Below are 20,899 nucleotides of genomic sequence, written 5' to 3'. Positions count from 1 at the left end.
ATTACGAAGACTGACTTGTGAAAAAATTCCAGTGGTTTTAAAGTTTTACTTTTGTTAAGAAATTATGTGGGACAACTGGAACTACTGGAGCAAAACGCAGGGTGAGAGTTTAGTCCTTCTGGGATGAATTTTAATTGTAGAACTTTCAAAACAATTGAACATTCCTGTGGCTGTTTTTAGAGAGGTGAAGGGAGGGAGTGTAAGGATGATGCTGGACTGGGGGAAGGGGTGGAGTTCACCATGATACTTTGCTTCTGTGTTACCTAGTAGTCCAGTTCCATGCCCCTGCATGTTCTGTGGTTGCTGAGCAGAGGGACTGGCACGCTGCACATCATTCCTGGCCACATCCAGGGTTATACTGGGAACACAATGCAAAAGAAGCAGTATCTACAAATGCTTCAGGATGCCTATAGTAAGCTCATATGTAACACTGTGGGAGACTGATGAGCACACGGCACAGCCTGCTTGTGCAGTGACATGGAGGTGCCTAACTTCTCCTCCATGCCCAAAAGCTGTACGGTCAGTCTGCTTTGGCAGTGGTTTGGTGACAAGGAACTCAACTTTTAATGCTAGGTGTTTTTCAACTAGATGGTCCTTTCTGACAAGCCAGCTTAAAATCATCATGCAGGTAATGTTTAGTAGTACCTCCCAGTAATATTGCCTGTGTGTGATTCTCAGAGCTGACTATCCTGTAGCAGTGTAGTACTTCATCTGCTGGCAGCAAGCGGGTGGGTCTGCCTCCGCTCACCAGCATGGTATGTAGCCTCGGCTTGCCCTCAAGCTTTAAAAACCCTGTGAGCAGATGGTGGTGCTTCTCTGAGATGAGATGGCTTCACATTCAGAGTCTCCCACAGCTGATCTGCTGTTAAGACAGGGTCTGTTAGTTGTAGTTAAAAAGTTTATTTCTTAAAAAGGTTTATTTCTTAAAAAGTTTATTTCTCTTCCTCGTGATCATTGGAGTCGCACAGTAATTTTAAAAAGGGACACTTGCCTGTTCAGATACTAACGATTTCTGCCCCAACGATTCAGACTGAGACGCAGTCTATAGATTGCTTTTCGAAACTGCTGGTTGAGTCCCTGACCCATATACAGGTACATTTTCACTTATGCTGTGACTTTTCCAGACATTTAACAATCCAGGAAAACTTAAACGCATCAGAGGCACCAAGGAATGCCAAAACAATAATTTAGTGCATTTATATAGCAGACTTAACTCTAGTACAAACCATTCAATTTCAAGTGTCACCAGTCCCCAGAATTCATAAACAAAAGTAATTTAACACACAAAGTACACGTGCCAGGTGAATGCACCTGAAGGAGGTTCATTTAGACGGCTGTAAACTGGACCAGAGCCTCAGACTGTGACTGGGCCACACTCTCTTTCCAGGATGGTGACAGTCTTCTTCGGTTCTTGAAAGTCTGAAAGGTTACAGCAGGTACCAGGTCAGTTAGCACAGGAAATGCCTAATGCAACACATATTCCCTAGAGTTCTCCTCCTGGCATCTGCTACTGGTGCACAGTCTCAAGTCATCTGCACACTCTGCACAAGCCAGAGTAGCTGCACTAATCTGTACTGAAAATGCCATGTGTCAGCTGGCTTTGTAACATATCCTCACTTGTAGAGTGCTGTGGAATAGAAGATGCTCAACACTTCTGCAGCTGAAATTTCTTGAGTGGTTTTCTTGCAGAAGTAAGTTCCTGAAGTAATCCTGTGCTTCTTATTATGAAATACCTTAACTGCAACCACAGACTGAATAAATTTGTTGTGTGTATTAGTTTCTTGAAAGAAACCACTCACCTGTTGTGAAGAGTGGGGAGGAACACAACTTTTACCCATCATGTGCCACATGGGGGGAGCTGCTTCTGGCACTTGGTTTTCCACTGACCTGACTTCTTAAACCCCCCCCAAACCAGCAGTTACTTTTGGCTGGAGAAGTTGAGTTGGCCTGATGCTGTCAACCTACAAAGCAGTGCAGCTGGCCAAACTAAGCAAAGGGCAGGCACAGCCACAAGCCTGGAAAAAGAGGAAGTGTGACGTCCTCGCTTAGCAAATTCCATACATCCAAAAGATTAATTCTGGACTGAGACCAAGCACAGCAACTTCCCATTTGAAAGAGAATTTAAAAAAAGGGGAGAAGAACTGAAAGTTGGAACCAGGTTACTGCAAGTTTTACCGCAAGCCAGTCTAATGATCTGCAGATGTGGTTTTGTTTTAGTTGAACAGATGCTATAATACGTCTCTCTGTACACTCACCCTCTGTCAAATCTACCCAGCTGTCTTCCGTGTCAGGTAAGGGAACTGAAATTCCCATTGCTTTCCGGATTCCGTATGTACTAACAATGTCACCCGGAGTCACTTGTTGTGCAAGTTCTTTCAGGTTATTGGTTACTCTCTCCGCTGGAAAAGATAAGTGGATGTGTTTATATGCTGCATACTGGCACAAAATCCCCAAAATGAGCCCTTCACACTGTAAAACCAGCTTAATTGTTTAAATACAGATGCAACTACATTAAGTATTGTATCTGCAGCAGAAGTGGTTTGTTGTACTGCATGCAGTTATGCAAGACACACTGGGAAATAGAGAGATGGTTATGAGGAGGAAGGGAAGAGCTGCTGGGTAAGGCTTGAAGTGGTCAAGGAACACCAGAAGCTAAGATGTGAGCTAAAAATGCTTGGCTCACACCAACACAGCACCCAGAAGGGGATCCTGGTGGCACCCACAGCCACTTTGTCAGCACCAGAGGGCCTTTGGGAGCCAGCATTCAGTTTTGGATGTACACCAGAGACACTGATCTTATTGCTACAAATGTGGTTTTCTGCCCAGATGGAAGCTGTAAGTACTTAAACATGTTAAGAAACATAATATTTGATCTGGTTTAGACTTGGTGTAATACCAACTTGGTAATATTTCTCCAATAATGGGGGATTTATCTTACCACCTCAAGGGGGTGATTTTAGACCACATATGCTGTAGCTGGTACTGCACAAGTTGGTTTTACTTGCATAATGGCTACCCCTGTACACAGTCCTGTCTTACGAGGCTGCCATTAACCCAGGCTGTGTAATTGACCTGAGAGATGGGCAGCTTTGCTCAAAAGATTAAAGAACATATGATTGGTATTAACTGGTAAAGTAAAATAAACTGATGATAATCAGATCAAACCTAGAGTAAAGCTTGCCTTATGCTAAGAACTTAGTAACACTTAAGCAGGCCCTATTCAAAGACCATGTAAAAATCAACAAGCTAGCCAAATGATTCTATCATCTGCTATGGCATTAGGAAAGCTCCCAGTCAGTTTAAGGGTAACCTATTCATAAAGAGGAAATACTTGTAATTACTGTTCAAAACATTCATCTGGCTTTACACTGAAAACCCCTGAATTTTCTAGGCCTAACACGGTATACAGTCTGCACTGTAACTGTTAAACTTTTCTTTCTTGAAGTTAACACAAGTTGAGACTTGATCAGTTCTGCAAGAATGATCAGAGAAAGTGCATTTACCCAAGTGCATCTCTCTGTAAGATGGTCCCAGAAGACAAATCATATTAGGGGGTGGTTTTGTACTTAGCCGTTCATTTTGAGCATCCTGGAGTTCTCTCAACAGCTTTGTTGTTTCATCAAGCTTCCTCTGGAAGATTTCAGCCTCTGTGTAATAAAGGAAAGAAGTTCCTAACTAGCAAGAGTGTACTTATTCACATTATGATATAAAATAATAGTAAGGCTGACTATGCAAAGGGACTGAGAAACTGAAACAGTTACAGACAGACCAAACGTGCAAGTACCAAGAAAACTCACCCTCAGAATCAAACTCTTCTATGGGCATGCCAAAGTTTGTAACTGCTTTTAGTGCTGTAAGTCTGTCATTATTAGCAGAGGCCAATCTGGCAGCAATATCAATTTCCATAATCTAAAACAACAACAAAAAAGCAGCAAGTAGTAATTTAGATAATATTTAGATCAGCCTTGAAACAACAACAACATTGTTTGGGGAAAATCCAAATGCAAAGTTAGTTAAAATTAATCTGCTCTACAAATGTGAACATATGGAGGGAAAGCTGAAAAGACACCCTGTGAAACTTCCACTGCTCTACAGTTACTCTGTTTATGATTCTATTTCATATTTGCACAGAAAATGGCACCTGCCAAAACTGCTGGGGGTGTGCAAAAATGATAGAGAAACTTAAGACCAGCATCCCCATTTTGAAAAAGAAAGAATAAAACTCCCTTGAGCTCACCTAAACAAACTCTCTGCTTTAAGATCTGAGGCCAAAACTGAAAACCAGTCTGGGCATGGGCTGCAGGTGAATGCTCCAGGAGAGCAGTCCCTTCCGCTAGAAATGCTGCTACACTTTTTCTAAGTGAACAAGTTTGGGTGGAATGATTTTAGAGGTGTATTGTACACCTACAGTGCCGCAAGGTATCTGAGAAAACTTCTCAAAGACAGTTGTGTATCATGTGATATTCCCGATTTATGTTACAAGTTCATGTTAAACCAAATCAGATTAAGGTAACAATAAAATGACTGTATCTGCCAGCCAGATCTAACATATGGTTAAATAATCAGAAACAAAATACATAAACATTTTCTTCCAGTTCTCTTGATGCAAACTCTCATTTAAGACTTAACTTTTTTGAGACTCTTACTCTCCAAATGCCTACACAATGGCACACCCTTGACATGAGTCACAGAGTGTACATTTACAGCTTGTCACTCTGTGTAGCTGAACAGGCCCTGCAGTTGTAGGCAGTTTTGTAGCTGTGGTGCTAGACAGGTCAGTTAGAGTAGTTAATTGATTTGGAAGTTTTACCTTTACATCTTTCATTGCACTGCTTCTTTCATGTGGCACTTCAGCCTCCTCTGATGGCTGAATTGAGAAAAGATTTTTAAAAAAGGCATTAGAATTAATCTTCAAAGCAAAACCTTGCAAGATGAAGTATTTTTAAAGTGAGGTAAACATACTGTAACCTTAAATCTTAAACTAACCATAGTGTGTGTGCTTTTAACATACTAGAATAGACCAAACTTTTCTGACTTGCTAACAGAGAGAAAGGAATGTTTGGCTGATGGGGAAGGGACATAGACCAAACTTTTCTGACTTGCTAACAGAGAGAAAGGAATGTTTGGCTGATGGGGAAGGGACATCACTGGGCTGATAATAACTAAGCAGACAGTAAGTTAAGACTAAGGATGCTGGCCTTCAAGATAGCAAGTGGCACCCAACACGGAGCAAGACTGGAACAGAAGAAAAGCAAGGACATACCAGCTCCTAATTCAGCCCTAGGACCTTGCGAGCATGCACAAGCAGTGAGGTCATTTAGTAAACACAGTGAGGAAGACTACTGGGGACCACCAGATACTCCCCACTAAGCAAGAAATGGCATGAGTAATTAGGGAGCAAATATCATAGTTAGTTCCTGGAAAAGCTATAAATATGCACGAGTATGATAAATATATACCTGCTGTCAGGAAGTACTGGGTGTGCTCACCTTTGCGAAACGATTTGAGTGTGCACCCTAGTGCTGCAATAAAGAATGCTGCTTTCTAAAACTCCAAATTGAGTCTCAGAGAGTTTCTCTGACCGACTTCTGTGGCAACAATATAATGTTATAATGAGCTTCCTCTGTAAACCAAGTCACAAAGCAGCTGGTTTTTAGAGGTCTTTCTTCAGGTATTGATGTTTACTAAAATTCATGTTTACAGCACACACTGTATTGCTTTTTGCAAAGTCCACATGCTCTTCCCCAGTGATCTCACATCAGCGATTATTCACTGGGGGGCAAGAAGAAATAGAAGGATGACCTTTAGAGGCTGAAATGTATTGTTTCTATGCAACTGTATTTCTCTTAATATGGAACCCTGTAAGTCAGTGTCACTGCTGGCTACCAAAAAAGAGCTGAACTAGTAACACTAAGAGAAAGTCTGAACTGGGGCTGAAGGTTGATCTTTGACCCATGGACTATGGCTAGTATTAACTTAGCTAATGTATGACCCATTAATAAAAGGCTATGATCTGTTTATTTTAATAGTTTACACTGATGCGAAACTAAAAAGCAAAACTTCTAGTTAACAGGAACTGTCCTGTGGAGATTCTCAACTCATTCTTAGATTGCCAATTAAGTTAACATTGTCAAATCAGCCCCTTTGATTCCCTTCATGTTTGGAATATACTGATATCTCCTAACAGGTAAAGAGTAGCTGTTAGTATTTTTACATAGCACATACCTGAGTTTAAATGCACTGTACCAAGTAAAGGGAATAACTAGTTACTATTTCTTCTGAACTAAAGAGTGGCTGCTAGGAACATGATAAATTTCTCATGGAAATAGGAAAGCCTGTCCATGATCACCTCCTTTCTATACTACTGCTTACTGGCATTTTCTTACTGAATGGAATATAGTGCTAATGCAATGAGAGTGGCAGAGAAGACACAGGAAGAATATGTAACTGTCTCTCAGTATTTTGTTAACTTTTATGTTTCACTAATTAAGAAGTCAGAATAATCCCTTTCCAGAAAATCCATCCACAGGAGACAGTCTTCACTTTCAAATTGTACCAATTACAAGGGAGCTCATCAAGAAGATCAGCATCACCTTTCCCTTTACACAGCTTTAGCTTGTGTGCTAAAACCAAAGACTGGCAGTACCCAAATCCACTCTTACCACTTCCAGTTCTCTGAGAGCTCTAGAGTGTCCTCCTTTAGTCAGAACATCAAGCAAACTATCAGCCATTAAGAAAGGATAATCTTGTGATTTCATCAAAAAATCATGGATACTGAAAGATCAAAAGAGTTAATGTAACTACTTTAATACCAAATATTCAATGGAGAAATGTTACGTAAACTCAAACCAGTATGTACAGCGTAGAGATACAAGAAGTAGCACAGAACTGGATCTAAACAGCTTGCTTTAGTTATCCATGCCTTTTGTAGCTGAGGAACCCATTCAGATTCCTAACAAAACCTGAAAAACTAGGAAACTATACTGCCTCAGGCAGCTGCATCGAACCCAGAGCAAAACTTGCACTGTACTTCCCTTTGGTATTCCCACATCTCATTCAAATTTATACCGCTGTGTAACCATTTGAAATTATCATAAATCAATACAACTTTAACGTTGAAGTTTTTATAATCAAGAATAACAGAAACAATGAGAATTAATTATTTGCACTGTAGTAAATACTACCAAAAAATCAAACAGTATACACAGTATTTAAGAATGCAACTGGGAATTGGTATCTCTGAAGTCAACTCTCCCACTACAACCATAGTAGTTTGGTCAGTATTTGACCAAATATATGTCTCACTCAAGGCAGTAATGAAGTTCATTAATATTAAAATATCCAGTTTGTATAAACACTTGTACCACTCAACATTTTCGTGGCTTTGAACGCAAGTCCTTCAGAGTTAGTCATAGGTATACCTAAATTTTAGTCTGTGTGTAGTATGCATCAGTAGTATCAAAATCCTTCAATTTTGGTTAATTTCACTTCACAGGCAAATTCTCTTATTTGTTTCTTAAATTGAACAAACAAAAGCCAGCAGACTATAAAGACAGTAGTGACATCATTCAACAGCAAAGACACAGCCCATCCTGCAGTGACACATAGCTGCTTCTGACTGTGAAAGCTGTAATACACATCCTAGTTGGTTGATTACCTGAAAGATCCTTGATTAGGCTCTTCCCCATATGTTGAATAGATTAAGTCAGAATCTTCTTTGCTTATGTTGGCAAACGTGGAATCGTATGTCGGAGCGTAAGAACTATACGGTCCGTAATTCAAATATGTCACTAATGAATAAAAACAGTATGAATTATTACCTGTGATATGTGTGCATCAGATAAAAGTGAGAAGGGGTTGTAAAACAATCCCCAAAAAGAAATTTTTAGGAACACATTTCTTACAGTGAAAACAAACTTTCACAGAATACCATCTGTTCACACTGTAACATGTTCCAGTAACATCCACTTCAAATACATTTTTATTTAAAAATGTTTTATTAACAATATTATGCACCTTAACACAATATGAAAATTCAGTCTGGTGCTGGTAACAGCTTTTCAGGCTATCCACTACACTCCCTCAAAGCTTGCGAAAACCTGTTCTCAATATAGATGCAGATTAAGCATGCCTCCCCTTTTGTATGTGTAAATTAGGCCAGACTTTGTGCTATGCTGCTGTTTGACAGACATGCAATAACACACTTTATCGTGAAAAAACCCTGAGTTTCAAACTATTTGTGTGTTAATGAGATCAACATATTTTCATTATAAAAGAATGATGTACGTTAAAAAAAGAATCCCCAAAAAATCACAGAACAAACGAGGACTTACCTGGAGTAACCTTGTTTCTTTTATCTTCTTTGAACCCTTGTAATGTATTAACTCCTGACTGAAGCCTTCCAGCTGTCATACCCAGTTTTACAGGGCAGTAACCTGGCTCTGCAATAGAATGTATCATTACACAGCAATAGCATGTTAGCCATAGTTAGGTGACATAGGAAGATGTGGAAATTATTTATTACTCATTTAATACTCAGCCAGAAATGTCAGAATAAACATGATACAACTTTCAAAGTTTTCCTCCCGAAATGCTTTGTAGTAAAGACTATGTGTAGTCTTAAACATGAAATCCAGACTAAGTAAGTGTAATACTACTTAAGTATAGAAATCTTAAAATTTACATTAAGTTTTCATTATCAGTCTTCCTCCTTCCTGCTCTCCACTAACAGAGCCTACATAACTAAAGAGGATCTGATTCTTCAGATCCTGGTCATGCGAAAGACCACTATTTATTCTTGCTGATGTTTTCTACTGCACAAATAGGTGAAAGGGAAAAGTCAAGTCTTCAGCTTGACTTCTGCTTGTTCTTGACCTAGTCAGTTCAGCTCTGTAACAATCTGGCAGTTAAAAAAGTTAACCACCTGCACTCTTTCAGCTAGTGGTATTACACAGATGGCACCAACATGTACCCAGTGGCTAATTCTGGAACATCTGTGACCTTTCGGGTCATGAGACACTGCATTCTGTACACGGACCAGACTTAAGGGGAGTCCAAGAATGAAATGTGCCCAAGCATACGGCAGGTACTCCCTTCTCCAATGGCAAGAGCTTTCTAGTGCAGCTCCCACACACAGGAGAAGCAGCAGCCACTAAGGGCTCCCTCCAGCTGCTCTTAGTAACAGGCACAACTGGTCCATATCTGTGTGCTCTCTGAGCTGCAGCTTTTTAAATCCAGATCTTTATCAGACTGAAAAGAAACATTCAGTTCTTGGCCAGCATTTGCTGATCTCCTCAAGCAAAACAGCAGCAGGCCTGGTAGGTGAAAGAGGCTTTGTTACCTGAATCATACTAACTTACCTCCTGCAGTAAGGTCAACTGGATTAAGAAGGCCCAGAGTTGTTGTACCATCTGGTTTTCTTCTTTCAAATTCACACTGAAATAAGAGCAGACTACTTAATTTCTTAAACTAATAAAAACATTTAATGAAACGGTCCTATTGGCAGGAATCAGAAAGGGATTTGGAAAGGTCAGACTCAGAAGTGAGTGCTGCTTTAGCTTTTTATTTTCACTAGATAGTTTTATTATTGGTACAGGCACAAGGAATTAAGAAATGATGATAACTATTGCTGTTTCTGTAGACGCTAAGAGATAATACATGTAATTCATGTTGAAAATTAAGTGGACCCATTATCATCAAACTGGGCTCCTTCTCCTGGAGCATTAATAACCTTTGATCAGATATGTGGCTTTTTCAGAACTACAGGTTTTTGCAGGTCAGATTTTTTGAGGTTACTACTCTTCATACTTTTCTACTACTTTATGTGAAATTTCTGGAAATTTAAGCTGAACTTGCTCTGCTGCTGAAATTCAGCATGTGTTCAACTGGTATGCCTGGATTTTTTTGACCTTAAGATGTTACACAGAAGATCAGTCACACGCAGAATGGCGTAAACTGTAATTGTAGTAAAAGCATACCTTAAGTTTCAGCTGACACAAGATGCTAAGTCACCCTATTTATGAAAAAGTGAAACGCGTTACTAAATACACAAAGACCTACCTGGCTGTTTGCAAGCCGTCTTGTTAACTTCCCTCCAGATTCTCTAACAATACGATCAATCTGCTCTTGTTCCCTTTCCAAGTTAGTGCTCCGCAATTTGTCTTCAAGCAGATCTTTGTCTTTCCTGTGAATAAAATGCACGCAACTTAGTTACTAGCTTTAACAGATAGATTTAACAGACACCAACTGGTTAAATACCATGAAAGGATATAGTGAAGAAATTGGTTTTGTGTCCTATTGCTACCTGTTTTTGTAGACAAAACAATAACAAAAGTGCCATGAATATAGCTGGCAAAAGCAGGTGACAGATTTGCATCAGTAAATGCTTTTTTATGTTAATAAACTCCATGTTTAGCTTACTTCAGCCATACTAATGTCTGAGTTTAGCATGTTGCTAGATTTTATGTCATCACTCCCACAGTACTAACAAGGATAGTTTTGGTAAAATATTAGATACTCTGAATTTTACTGTCTGTATTTGCAAATCTGTGAAAATAAAGTCTCTAGTATTTCAGAACACTGAAAGGGGTATTTCTAGATAATAAAAGAAATTTCAGGAAGTATACATTCAGTAGCTATGCATTTACATGTTTCAAACACAAAACCCCTCAATAGTACTTGAAACTGGCTACATAGTTATTTGTACCAAAATGTTTAGAAGATCATTTATATAGATTAAAAAAAAAAAAAATTTATCTATACATATAAAAAAAAAGGGTATTGTAAAAGAGTCTTAATTAATTTATTTCTTCTTGGTGTATGAGGATGCTTTATATAAATGTTGCTCTGTTGAGATGAGGAAGTCTTAATGTTTATGCAGTACCAGGAAACGAGAAACCCCCATCCACTGGTCCCTAAAAGTCATCCTGTTTCTGCAGCATATAAAGGGTGTATGCTGTAACTATTATTGAGATAATACTTCACTTTTTGTGTTCTTTGCCAGGTGTTTTGAACGCTTTAGTATCACCATCCACAGGTTCTCCTTTGTCTTTTCCACGACCATTTTCATCTTCCCCAGTTTGCTGCAGTTCCAGCTTGTCCTTTTGCTTCCTTGTCTTCTGCAGGTCAGCCATGAATTCTATACTTTGTTTCAGGCTCTGAATTCTCTCCTAAAAATCACAGAAATCCTTTTATCTGCTGCTTTAATGAATCTTTTCGTAACCTACACAGAGGACTTTATTTCAATTCATTCTTTCTTATATTAGCAAATATAAAGACAGTTCAAGAAATGAAACATTAAATGGAAACTACTTCTTCAATAACTGATCAGGTAGCAGTACTGAAGCCTGAGCCTTAAAACAATGTATTTAAATTCTTATATGCAAGCATTTGACAAATATGAAGTTTTTATTAGTTTTCATGAGATCCCTGTAAGGAAAGTGGAATGAAATAGGGATCAGAAAAGAAGCAGTATATTTTTTAGTATTTTGTTTTGTATTTTCTATTACCTGGCTCAGTATCTTCATCCCTGAGTGCAGCAGCTTTTTTGCAGCTTTGTAGTAAATGGTATCTGGTTTGTTGTAAATCATTGCATTTGTACACATCAGTTTGAAGTTGTCCTGGAAAGACATTAATAATTTTGGAACGAAAATTAAGATTCTATATTATACAGTGTTAACATACTTGTTGCAAATGCAGTGTCTTGAGCTTGAGGGAAAAAATAAACTTCAAAGAACACTTTTAATTCATGAATCTATGAAATCTATTTAATTAAAAATTTAAACAAAGATAAGTTACAAATATCAAAACTAGCAATAAACATCCTGAAAGTATTCTCAGGTGTTCAGCATTGTCTGTGGTTTTTAAAGCATTAATGTAAGTCCTCTCAGCTAAAATTACCCACTTCCCTGAACAATTGGCAGTCATTATAAGAAAAACAACGTGAAGTAACATGAAACAGACAATAAAGCTAACTTTTACAACAGGAAAGCTGCAATTCATAGTTAGATCATTATAAGGAATATGCCAAAGTTGCAGTTACAATGAGGAAAGAAAATGTATGCTTGTTTGACGTTCATTTCTTGAATGATTGAGCTAGAAAATTCACTTTTATACTTGCTGCAGAGCCTCTACAGGCAGGTATGTTTAATCACATTCTCAGCTATTTACAAAGACAAAATGATAAAATCAAAAACTAACCACAAACAGCTAAAACAACAGGGAATATTCTTCTGAAGTTTTTTGAGTTCTAAAGAGGAATGTGCTAGAAAATACAACCAATACTATTAACCAACATCTGCCTAAGTTCAACTGTTACACGCAGATTACACTTCTTGAGTGCTTATCTAGCCCTGTAAAGAACTAGAGAATACTTCTGCTGAAGAAAACAACAAAACAGGCTCCTACACCTTCTAGAAACGTTAGGGGCCTTCAAGACAGGACCTTGAATGGACACACTACAGCACAGGGTTAAGCGGTTGCTGCCAACAGACTGAGCTCATCTTGCCTTGCCTAGTTGTGGATCTACTAGATAAGCCTGGCTAGCAGACAGGTGACTGGAAACAAATAAGGAAGTAGCAACAGACAGGCAAAGCCAAGAAATTCACCAGACTCCTTGTTTTTTGAAAGGCAACACATTCATAAAAAGAAAGCACTCTGACAGAAATGATAACGTATTCATTCTTAAGTAAACATCTAAAATGACACACTGAAGAACAAACTGACAGGTTTTATTTAATCCTGCATAAAACCTGAAACTGTCCACATCTTTGAGATGTGCATGTCCAAAGCAGAAGTGTTTTCTCTTTCACTTCCAGAATTAATTTGCTCACTAAAATTCAACAAGAAACATTTCTTCAGGCAGAAGTATTGGTTCTTTTGGCACCTTCATATTCTCATAAAATACTAGAGTTCAAGTCAACTGAGCATAATACATCTCTCTAGTCAAAATAAAATTTACAAAATTACCTTTAATTCTTCTATGGACTGGTACCCATTATTTTTGATCTTCTCTTTCATGGTACTAAAATCCATTGGGTTTTTAATGATCATGGAATAGCCAGGAGCAATAAAGTCAGTCACAGGAAATGAAAAGAAAGAACTTGGATCCTTTCTGTTAAGAAATGAAAAGACAGCTTTTTATGTTTCAATTTATAACAAAGAACATACTGAGCTTGGAAATTAAATAGAAAAGAAAGGATTAAACTGAAAAGGAATCAAAACCATAAAGCTAGAAATGGCTTGCGTCAGCATAATCTTTCACTTTTGAAGGTTGAACAGATCCCATAAGCAAACCTATATACCAAAAAAGTGCTACAAACATATTATAGAAGTTATTTTCACATTTTGATAACTACCTGTACTCTTGAGAAGAAAACCCCAAAAAACAACAAAACAAAACCACCCCTTTTTTAGGTTTTGGCTTTTCAAAAAGTGGTTTTGTACTATAATTAGATCACGAAAAAACAAAAGGAACACATGTCATAAGAATATATACTTGTCATTCATTGTTTATTTAACAATAAAATTAACAGAAGGGAAAGCTTGTTGATGAAAGTTATGGTAGAACTACTAATTAATGGGAATAGTTTTTTACATTAAAATTTCCTAAGACTTTTGGTGATCTCTGGCACACACTGATGCTCCTGGGTGCTTCTAATAGCATTCAAATCAAAATATAGTTGGTTGGTATCTTCTCCTTAGGATCAGGCTTAGCTTTAAGCTGGCAAGAATCCCTCCTCCCAAACCATTGTTTTTTGCTTTTCACTGAACTCAGTGAAAAGCAAACAGTGTTTTGAAAAAACAAAGCAAGCAAAAAAAAAAACCAAGCAAAAACTTTTCACTGAGTTTAGTGAAAAGCAAAACAGTGTCAGACTGGCCTCCTATACCAGTGCTGATACTACACCCACTGGTGGAATCCTTGGCATTTCAGGCCTTCTTCCTGAGGTTTACTTATGACTTAGGATTTCTGCTCCAAGTTGCTACAGAACAGTGAAAAGCCTTTTGCTATACATCTGCAGAAGCACACAGCACAGATATTCTGCGACACCTGTGGAACACTTGCACAACAGCTTCCAACTGAAAGAAAGGACTCAAAAGCAAAAGTGACTGCTTCTTTGTGTGGAAAGGTAGCCAAAAAACCACACCCACTTTTATATGGATGTTAAGTTTCTTGAAACTGACACCAAAGTCTTGAAAATTAAATAAGTTAAGAGAAAAGTTGTGAACCAAGTTTCAAGCTTAATCTGGTGATACAGGTAAAGGGAGAGATCTTTCAACCACACTTGTGCAAGACATACAGATATTCTTAAAGTCAACAATGAATATGTTAAACCACAGATTACTTGAAAGAACTCAAACTCTGCAAATCTGAGTGTTTTGATCAAGACATTTGGTTAATAAGACAGTAAGAGAATGTGGTTTAAGTTTTCAATGTTTACTCCAACATGTAATGCTAAAAATAGAACTCCAGGTAAAAGAAGGTTCGGTTTGGCAAGTTCATTCCAACTCTTGGGCCTTTCTGAAAAAAGAGTTCTTATAAAGAAAGCATCACAGTATCACAGTATGTTAGAGATTGGAAGGGACCTCAAAAGATCATCTAGTCCAATCCCCCTGCCGGAGCATTAACACATTAACAGAAAATTGTCCCATTTTAGAATTTTTTTAAAAGTACCTTAAACTTGAAACTGGAAGTGTTTACCAGAAGTTTAAACTGAGAAGTTAGATGCATGCATTCTTAAACCAGTAAATTCCAAGCCAGTCCTATTAGTAATATATTTAGCAATATTTTCACTCAGCTTTTAAATGCCTCTTGCCTTAACGTATGTTATTTTCATTTTATAGCCCTGAAAGCATGTAGCACAGACACTTACCTCTGCAGCTGTCTCATGAGTTGATTCAGAGCTTCCTGAAGTGGTGTCTGCTCCACCTCTAGATCAAAAAGAAGTGGAGGGAGAAAGGGTGTGAGACAAAATTGACTGCAAGAGGTACTTAATATCCAAAGTACTAGAAATCAACTAAACAAAACCGATGCAACTTGAGAGTTTATCATAAATGAAAAGAATACAGTGGCAAAACCCCACAACATATATAGAGGATCTACTTTTCTCACTGGCCTTGACATTCTGCCCACTCTGACACAGGTACCACGTACCATTCTGCAAAAGTGATATAGACGAACGTAGTTTCAGATTTTTTGTACGAGATGGGGAAAAACACCAATATGGCAAAAAATATCAAGTTACTTGCTACAGAAACAAAGAACAATAAAATTTGAGTCAATTAAAGAAAACTGCAATTAACAAATGAAATTTCTTTCTTTCCCCCCTTACCTTCCTGTTTTGACAAAGTACTTGTCAATGGTTTTTCTGGTGGCAATTCCAATCTGATGGGGGTTTGACATTTCACTTCCTGTTCTCCCTCACTGTCTGCAGGGTCTCGGTCTCGTTTCCTTTTATCTTCCTAGAAAGACAAATACTGTTATAGAAACTTACAGAAGCTGCAAAACCAGCATTACCACTGTACATAATGCTCTCTGGATTGTTCAAAACAACTTCACATAGTTTAAAAAATAAAGTTGTAAGTCTTAAACTTTATGTACTGTCTCCATCTGCTGGACAATAAAGTAATTCAGCTACAGAATGCTATGTGCCACTGGATTATTTTTTAAAATGTGACAGACAACCACTTACAGCATGACAGGAACAACTCTGCACAGAGAGTTGTTTCCAGGGAAGCTCCTAGTAAGATTTTTAATTAAAGTTTTAGAAAAAAGCTGTTATGAAATAGCCAGGAAATTTAAATTACAGGTACCAATAATTCTTCAAATAAATGTGTTTTAATTACTTACTGTGTTAAGAATTTGACAAGAGAAGTATTTTTCAGTTTTAATTAAGAACTTATGATTCTATTATTCTAAATTGAAAAGCCTTCTTCTTATTTTATATAAATGAATTTAGAGACAGAATCTCCCCCCCCCTTTAAATTTTCTGTATTTTTTGAAAGATGAGATATTCCAAATGGCTTCACTTATCTTCTTCTAATGAAACTACCCAGAGAAAAGGAATCTGCAAAACTAACATAGTGAGTCTAGAATGTATCTCAACTTAAGGATACAAGTTAACAGTCTTATCTGCTCACCTCTTCATGTGAAGACTAGAGGAAGTTGAAGCATGTCTATATGCTTCATGAATACATGCTGCATGAATACATACCTTAACTTTTCTCTTTCTTTTCTCCTTTTCTTCTCCAGGAATTTGTTTTTCTCCTTTCTTTCTCTTTTTCCTTTTTCTGTCCTTGTGTTTCTCATGTTCGGATTTGTCTTCATACAGGCTGGAATCAAGCCCTGCATTTCCAGTAGAGAGCTCAGCGACTTCACTACCTCCAACTTTCAGCACCAGCTTCAGTGGCTTTTCTACGTATTCTTAAAACAGCGGAGAAACAATCCGTGTAAGCACAGTGCTCCTGCCCTCAGCTTGAACCCGCCACCACACGCTCTCCCGCCCCAGCTCCCCTCCCCAGCCTGTCACTAGCCCACATCGCATTTGCGTTCCAGACTCGCAGCCTCTTCTGCCTCTCCCTCAAAAGGAGTTAGCGCCGCCGGGCCGAGTCCCGACCCCAGCCAACAAACCCCGCTCGGGCTCACGGGCGGCACTAGGCCGCTACGCCCGGGAAGTGGGCCCAGGGAGGCCGCGCGGTCCTCTCGGCCGGGCGGGCGGCAGGAAGGACCGAGGCCCCGAGCCCGCTGTGGCACCTCCCTGCCCGGCACCGCCACACTCACCCTCGTAGGGGTGCTTGTCCGACTTGTGCTTCTTGTGCTTCTTGCCCATGGCGCCTGTCGGGACGGCACAGGCCGCGCTGTTGTGGCGGAGACCGGCCCCGCCGACAAGCGGCGCCTCGAGCGACCGGCGGGAAGGGCTCGCGGAGAGGAGACAGCGCCCCCTGGCGCGCTGGAGGTTCCATGAGCAGCCGGCGCATGCGCAGTGGCGGGAGGGCGGCAATTGCTTGGCTTGGCCGAGGCAGTGGCGGAGCGCTGGTAGGAGGTTTTCGCCTGCTGTGTATTCGGGGCCCACCGCTCCTGCCGGAGCCGCTGTGTTTCCCCACGTTCGGGTCTTAGGGGTAGCTCGTCGCTCCAGTGGCGTTGGCAGGATTCAACCCAAGTACTCCTGTGTTCGCACTAGCCTGCGCTGTGGCATCGCCCCTGCTGTGGGTGTAAGTGTTGGGGGGCCAGTGTGGTACAAGTGAAAAGGGTGCTGGGTAAGCCTGCTTTCCTAAAGCAGTTTTAGGTTGCACCTGACTAGGCATGAAGGGGTCTGCCTGACCTGGCGCTGCTGCAGAGCTCTGAGTTGCAGCAGACTCTCAGTCCAGGATAAAGGCCCAAAGATTGAGAACCAGGCCCAGAAGTTGAGAACCTGCGGCCAAACTTTGTACCAGCAAAAACAGCAGAGGCTGTATGTGCCTGAGGAAGAGTAGAGTATGCAGGGGTGCGCTGAGATCTGTGCTAGTGGAAAGAACAGGTGTGTCCTGTGCTCTGACACAAAACAGTGATGGTTGTTCCAGCCCTGGCTGGGGCAGGCTCTGCCTTTCAGAATGAGTGGTTAGACTGAATGCTCACCAGTTTTGAAAGCAAGCCTTCATAATCAGGTTATTAATTTAAGGCAAATATATGTATATTACCCATTGCAGGTTAAAAATAACTTAGAAATTGAGGCTTTCTACAAACGGTGGAAGCTAACCAATTTGCGTTTCCTGGCAGTACTTCTCAAATCAAGCAAATAGTTTTCAAAATTAAATACCACTAATTATATAGTCCTTCAAAGCTAACAGTGTATTTGCTGATACTGCTTAAAATGGAGTTGTGGCTGTTTCAACAATGCTGTGTACATAATGTCTCCTGCTAACACCTATTCTGTAATACCTCTTGAAATTTCACTTCTCTGAAGTTTAGCGTGCCAAAAATAAACTGTGTCTATTTCAAAAGAGAAGCTTCAATTTTATTCCCACAGAATAGTCCTATAAGTACTCCTCAAGTGTGTTGGCTCATGTGTGATATTTCATAGCCAAAGAAAATAAGTTGTTAATTAGAAATGTATGATATGGGTGGCAGTACATCTACACAAGGATTATTTTGAAAGCTTGGGAAGTTAGAGAAAAATCTCTTGTTCGTTGTCCATTCAGTCACTGAGAATGCAATCAGATGTGACAGCTTTGTTTTGCATTTTACTGGTTAGATTTAGTGTCATTTGGTAACCTACTGAGAGAATTGTGTGGGTGGTGCTCTGGAACAAGCCACAGCTTTCCTGCTTGATCTTACTCCAATAGTTTGAAATTCAGCTATAATAGACACAGTTGTTTTTCTGATTCACATCTGGATCCTTTAATACTCTTATTACATATGCAGTGAATGTTCTAAAGCATACTTTAGTGAGAGGTAGAGGGCTTTTGCTTGGAATGTGGCCACATGTAAAAAAATACAAGACTAGTAAATATTTAAAGGACGTGCTTTATAGAATGAAAAAAGAGTTGCTATATCCGCTATTCTTACAAGAGGACTGGCAGACTTTCCAAGTATTTTTTTTTCCTTTTAAATGTTATGACATGACCATTTGTTCAATTGTTATCCTGAAATTTCTTGTCTTGAATTTAATGAAATTTGAGAGAATTATATACAAACAAGTAATGTGAGATATTGCAATACTGAGAGCTGCTCTTTCTAGTTGTTTCCTTCAATAACATTCCATGGATGAGAGAAAGATACTTGTTCTTAACTATTAGCACACACACCCACCCACCTGGAATACAGTGGGTTTGCCATCTTCATCTCCAGCTCTCCTTTCCCATTAAGAGAACTATATTTCTTTCCCCTCAAAACTACTCACGCAGCCTTTCAAATCACTGTTCAGCCTGGGCAAGCTTGGAAAGAGAAGGTGCTTCATTCCTCAGCAGTATCCAAGAGCATTGTTGTTGAGTCTTGCTTGTCACTTCCCTGAGAACCAGCTCTGCTGTTAACTGTAGCACCAGAGGGAAAGTAAAGGAATCTTATCCCGGCCATAAGAAGACATAATGTCTTCTCAGCCCCAGTCAGGGACAGCCTTCCAATTTCAGGGGAATTCAGTTGTTCAAAGAGGAAAATCCTGAATGTTCTACAGCTCAATACAGATGCTGGATGTGACTTGGAAGAGCTGTCATGTACATTTTTGAAAAGTAATTTGTTCTATCACCGTTAAGTAAAGGCCTTACTGTGACCTGCTATTTCCTATTGATGGTGTTTTTTATTTTCAGATAAAATGATATTTTTCAACAACCAGTCACATTGTTCACATGTTATAATTTTGCCCCATGGAAGTGAAGGCTGTTAGTGTTCAGAGCTGACTCAAGGTTGCCAGAGCTTTGCTGAGATGCTTGCCTGGTGCCATGGCAGAATAGCTCTCAGGGTGGCCAGAGCTACAGACTGCAGAAGGCCGACTGTTTCTTTGATTTACTGCAAGTCTCACACTGTTTCATGTTTAGCGGAATTCCTGTCTACGGGAATGATTTACTTACCTGTCATTAAAATTTTCATTAAAATAAAATCTCTTACATACTCTTATTATAGAAAAAGACTTAGAAATATGGTGTAGGTGAACCCTAGGGACTGGGAAGTCAAATAAAACCCCCACATTCAAATAATCTACATTTTGCACTGTTTAAATTAATCTGGTGACTTCCTTGGAAATCTGACTCTCAAGACTTTTGGATCCTTCTCTTGACTTTTGTCTGATACTTCTATGATGTCTGTTAGTCATATTGTAGACTTCAGGATTTAGACCCAACTTGGCATGAAACACACATTCAAAAATTCGGGTTTGTAATGCTTCCTGAATGGGCTGTTCTGCTGATTTTAGTTGCTATGGCTAGGAGAATAATTTCAAAGCTTTTACAAGTTCAAGAAATGGATCTCTTTGTGTTTTTTTTTTTCTTTTTTCTTTTTTTTTTCCCCCGGTATACAACAAGCCAAAGATTTAATCCCTGCACAGCAAGAATACATCGTATGGTCGATGAAAAAATGAACATGAGCCGGCAGTGTGCGCTCGCAGCCCAGAAAGCCAACCGTATCCTGGGCTGCATCAAGAGGAGCGTGACCAGCAGGTCGAAGGAGGTGATCCTGCCCCTCTACTTTGCTCTTCTGAGACCTCACTTGGAGTATTGTGTGCTGTTCTGGTGTCCTCAACATAAAAAGGACATGGAACTGTTGGGACAAGTCCAGAGGAGGGCCACGAGGATGATCAGGGGACTGAAGCACCTCCCGTATGAAGACAGGCTGAGAAAGTTGGGGCTGTTCAGCCTGGAGAAGAGAAGGCTGCGTGGAGATCTCATAGCAGCCTTCCAGTATCTGAAGGGGGCCTACAAGGATGCTGGGGAGGGACTCTTCATCAGGGACTGTAGTGACAGGACAACGGGTAACGGGTTCAAACTTAAACAGGGTAAGTTTAGATTGGATCTAAGGAAGAAATTCTTTGCTGAGAGGGTGGTGAGGCACTGGAATGGGTTGCCCAGGGAGGCTGTGAATGTTCCATCCTTGGCAGTGTTCAAGGCCAGGTTGGATGAGGCCTTGTGTGATATGGTTTAGTGTGGGGTGTCCCTGCCCATGGCAGAGGGATTGGAACTAGATGATCTCAAGGTCCTTTCCAACCCTAACTATTCTATGATTCTATATATATATTGTGTATATATGTGCTGTATATTCTATAGCCTCCTCTTCTCTTCCTTTAACTTAAATCACAATAGATAGGAAAACTTGTAACTGTCTCCAGTGTACAGTCTGCAGATGGCTGTGAAAGAAACTTTTGTTCTCCTAGTCTTTAACTAAAATCACATGTTGGCATTTGATTTCCATTGGACTTTTGCTGAAGGGCTTTAACTT

At 39.6% G+C, this 20,899-nt stretch overlaps 1 protein-coding gene across 2 annotated transcripts; it reads right to left on the bottom strand.

The window, feature by feature from the left end:
* Nucleotides 1-273: 273 nt before the first annotated feature.
* Nucleotides 274-16,901, bottom strand: BRD7 (bromodomain containing 7). 2 transcript variants are annotated; one of them, XM_080637958.1, is made up of 17 exons: nucleotides 16,778-16,901; nucleotides 16,212-16,420; nucleotides 15,330-15,459; nucleotides 14,871-14,928; nucleotides 12,967-13,111; nucleotides 11,508-11,618; nucleotides 10,984-11,168; nucleotides 10,060-10,183; nucleotides 9,360-9,435; nucleotides 8,334-8,441; nucleotides 7,658-7,790; nucleotides 6,663-6,774; nucleotides 4,811-4,867; nucleotides 3,798-3,909; nucleotides 3,504-3,647; nucleotides 2,256-2,399; nucleotides 274-1,419 (listed from the first exon to the last, which is right to left on the bottom strand). In XM_080637958.1, exons 1-17 carry the CDS (start codon nucleotides 16,824-16,826, stop codon nucleotides 1,355-1,357), a joined length of 1,962 nt encoding a protein of 653 aa, XP_080494084.1. In that variant the 5' UTR covers nucleotides 16,827-16,901; the 3' UTR covers nucleotides 274-1,354. The 2 variants fall into 2 exon arrangements, with proteins under 2 accessions (XP_080494084.1, XP_080494085.1); XM_080637959.1 differs by lacking the exon at nucleotides 4,811-4,867.
* Between the last annotated feature and the right edge of the window lie 3,998 nt (nucleotides 16,902-20,899).

Source organism: Psittacula echo, assembly GCF_963264785.1.
Source record: "Psittacula echo genome assembly, chromosome: Z".
NCBI classification, from domain to species: domain Eukaryota; kingdom Metazoa; phylum Chordata; class Aves; order Psittaciformes; family Psittacidae; genus Psittacula; species Psittacula echo.
This window is presented reverse-complemented; position numbering and strand designations above follow the sequence as displayed.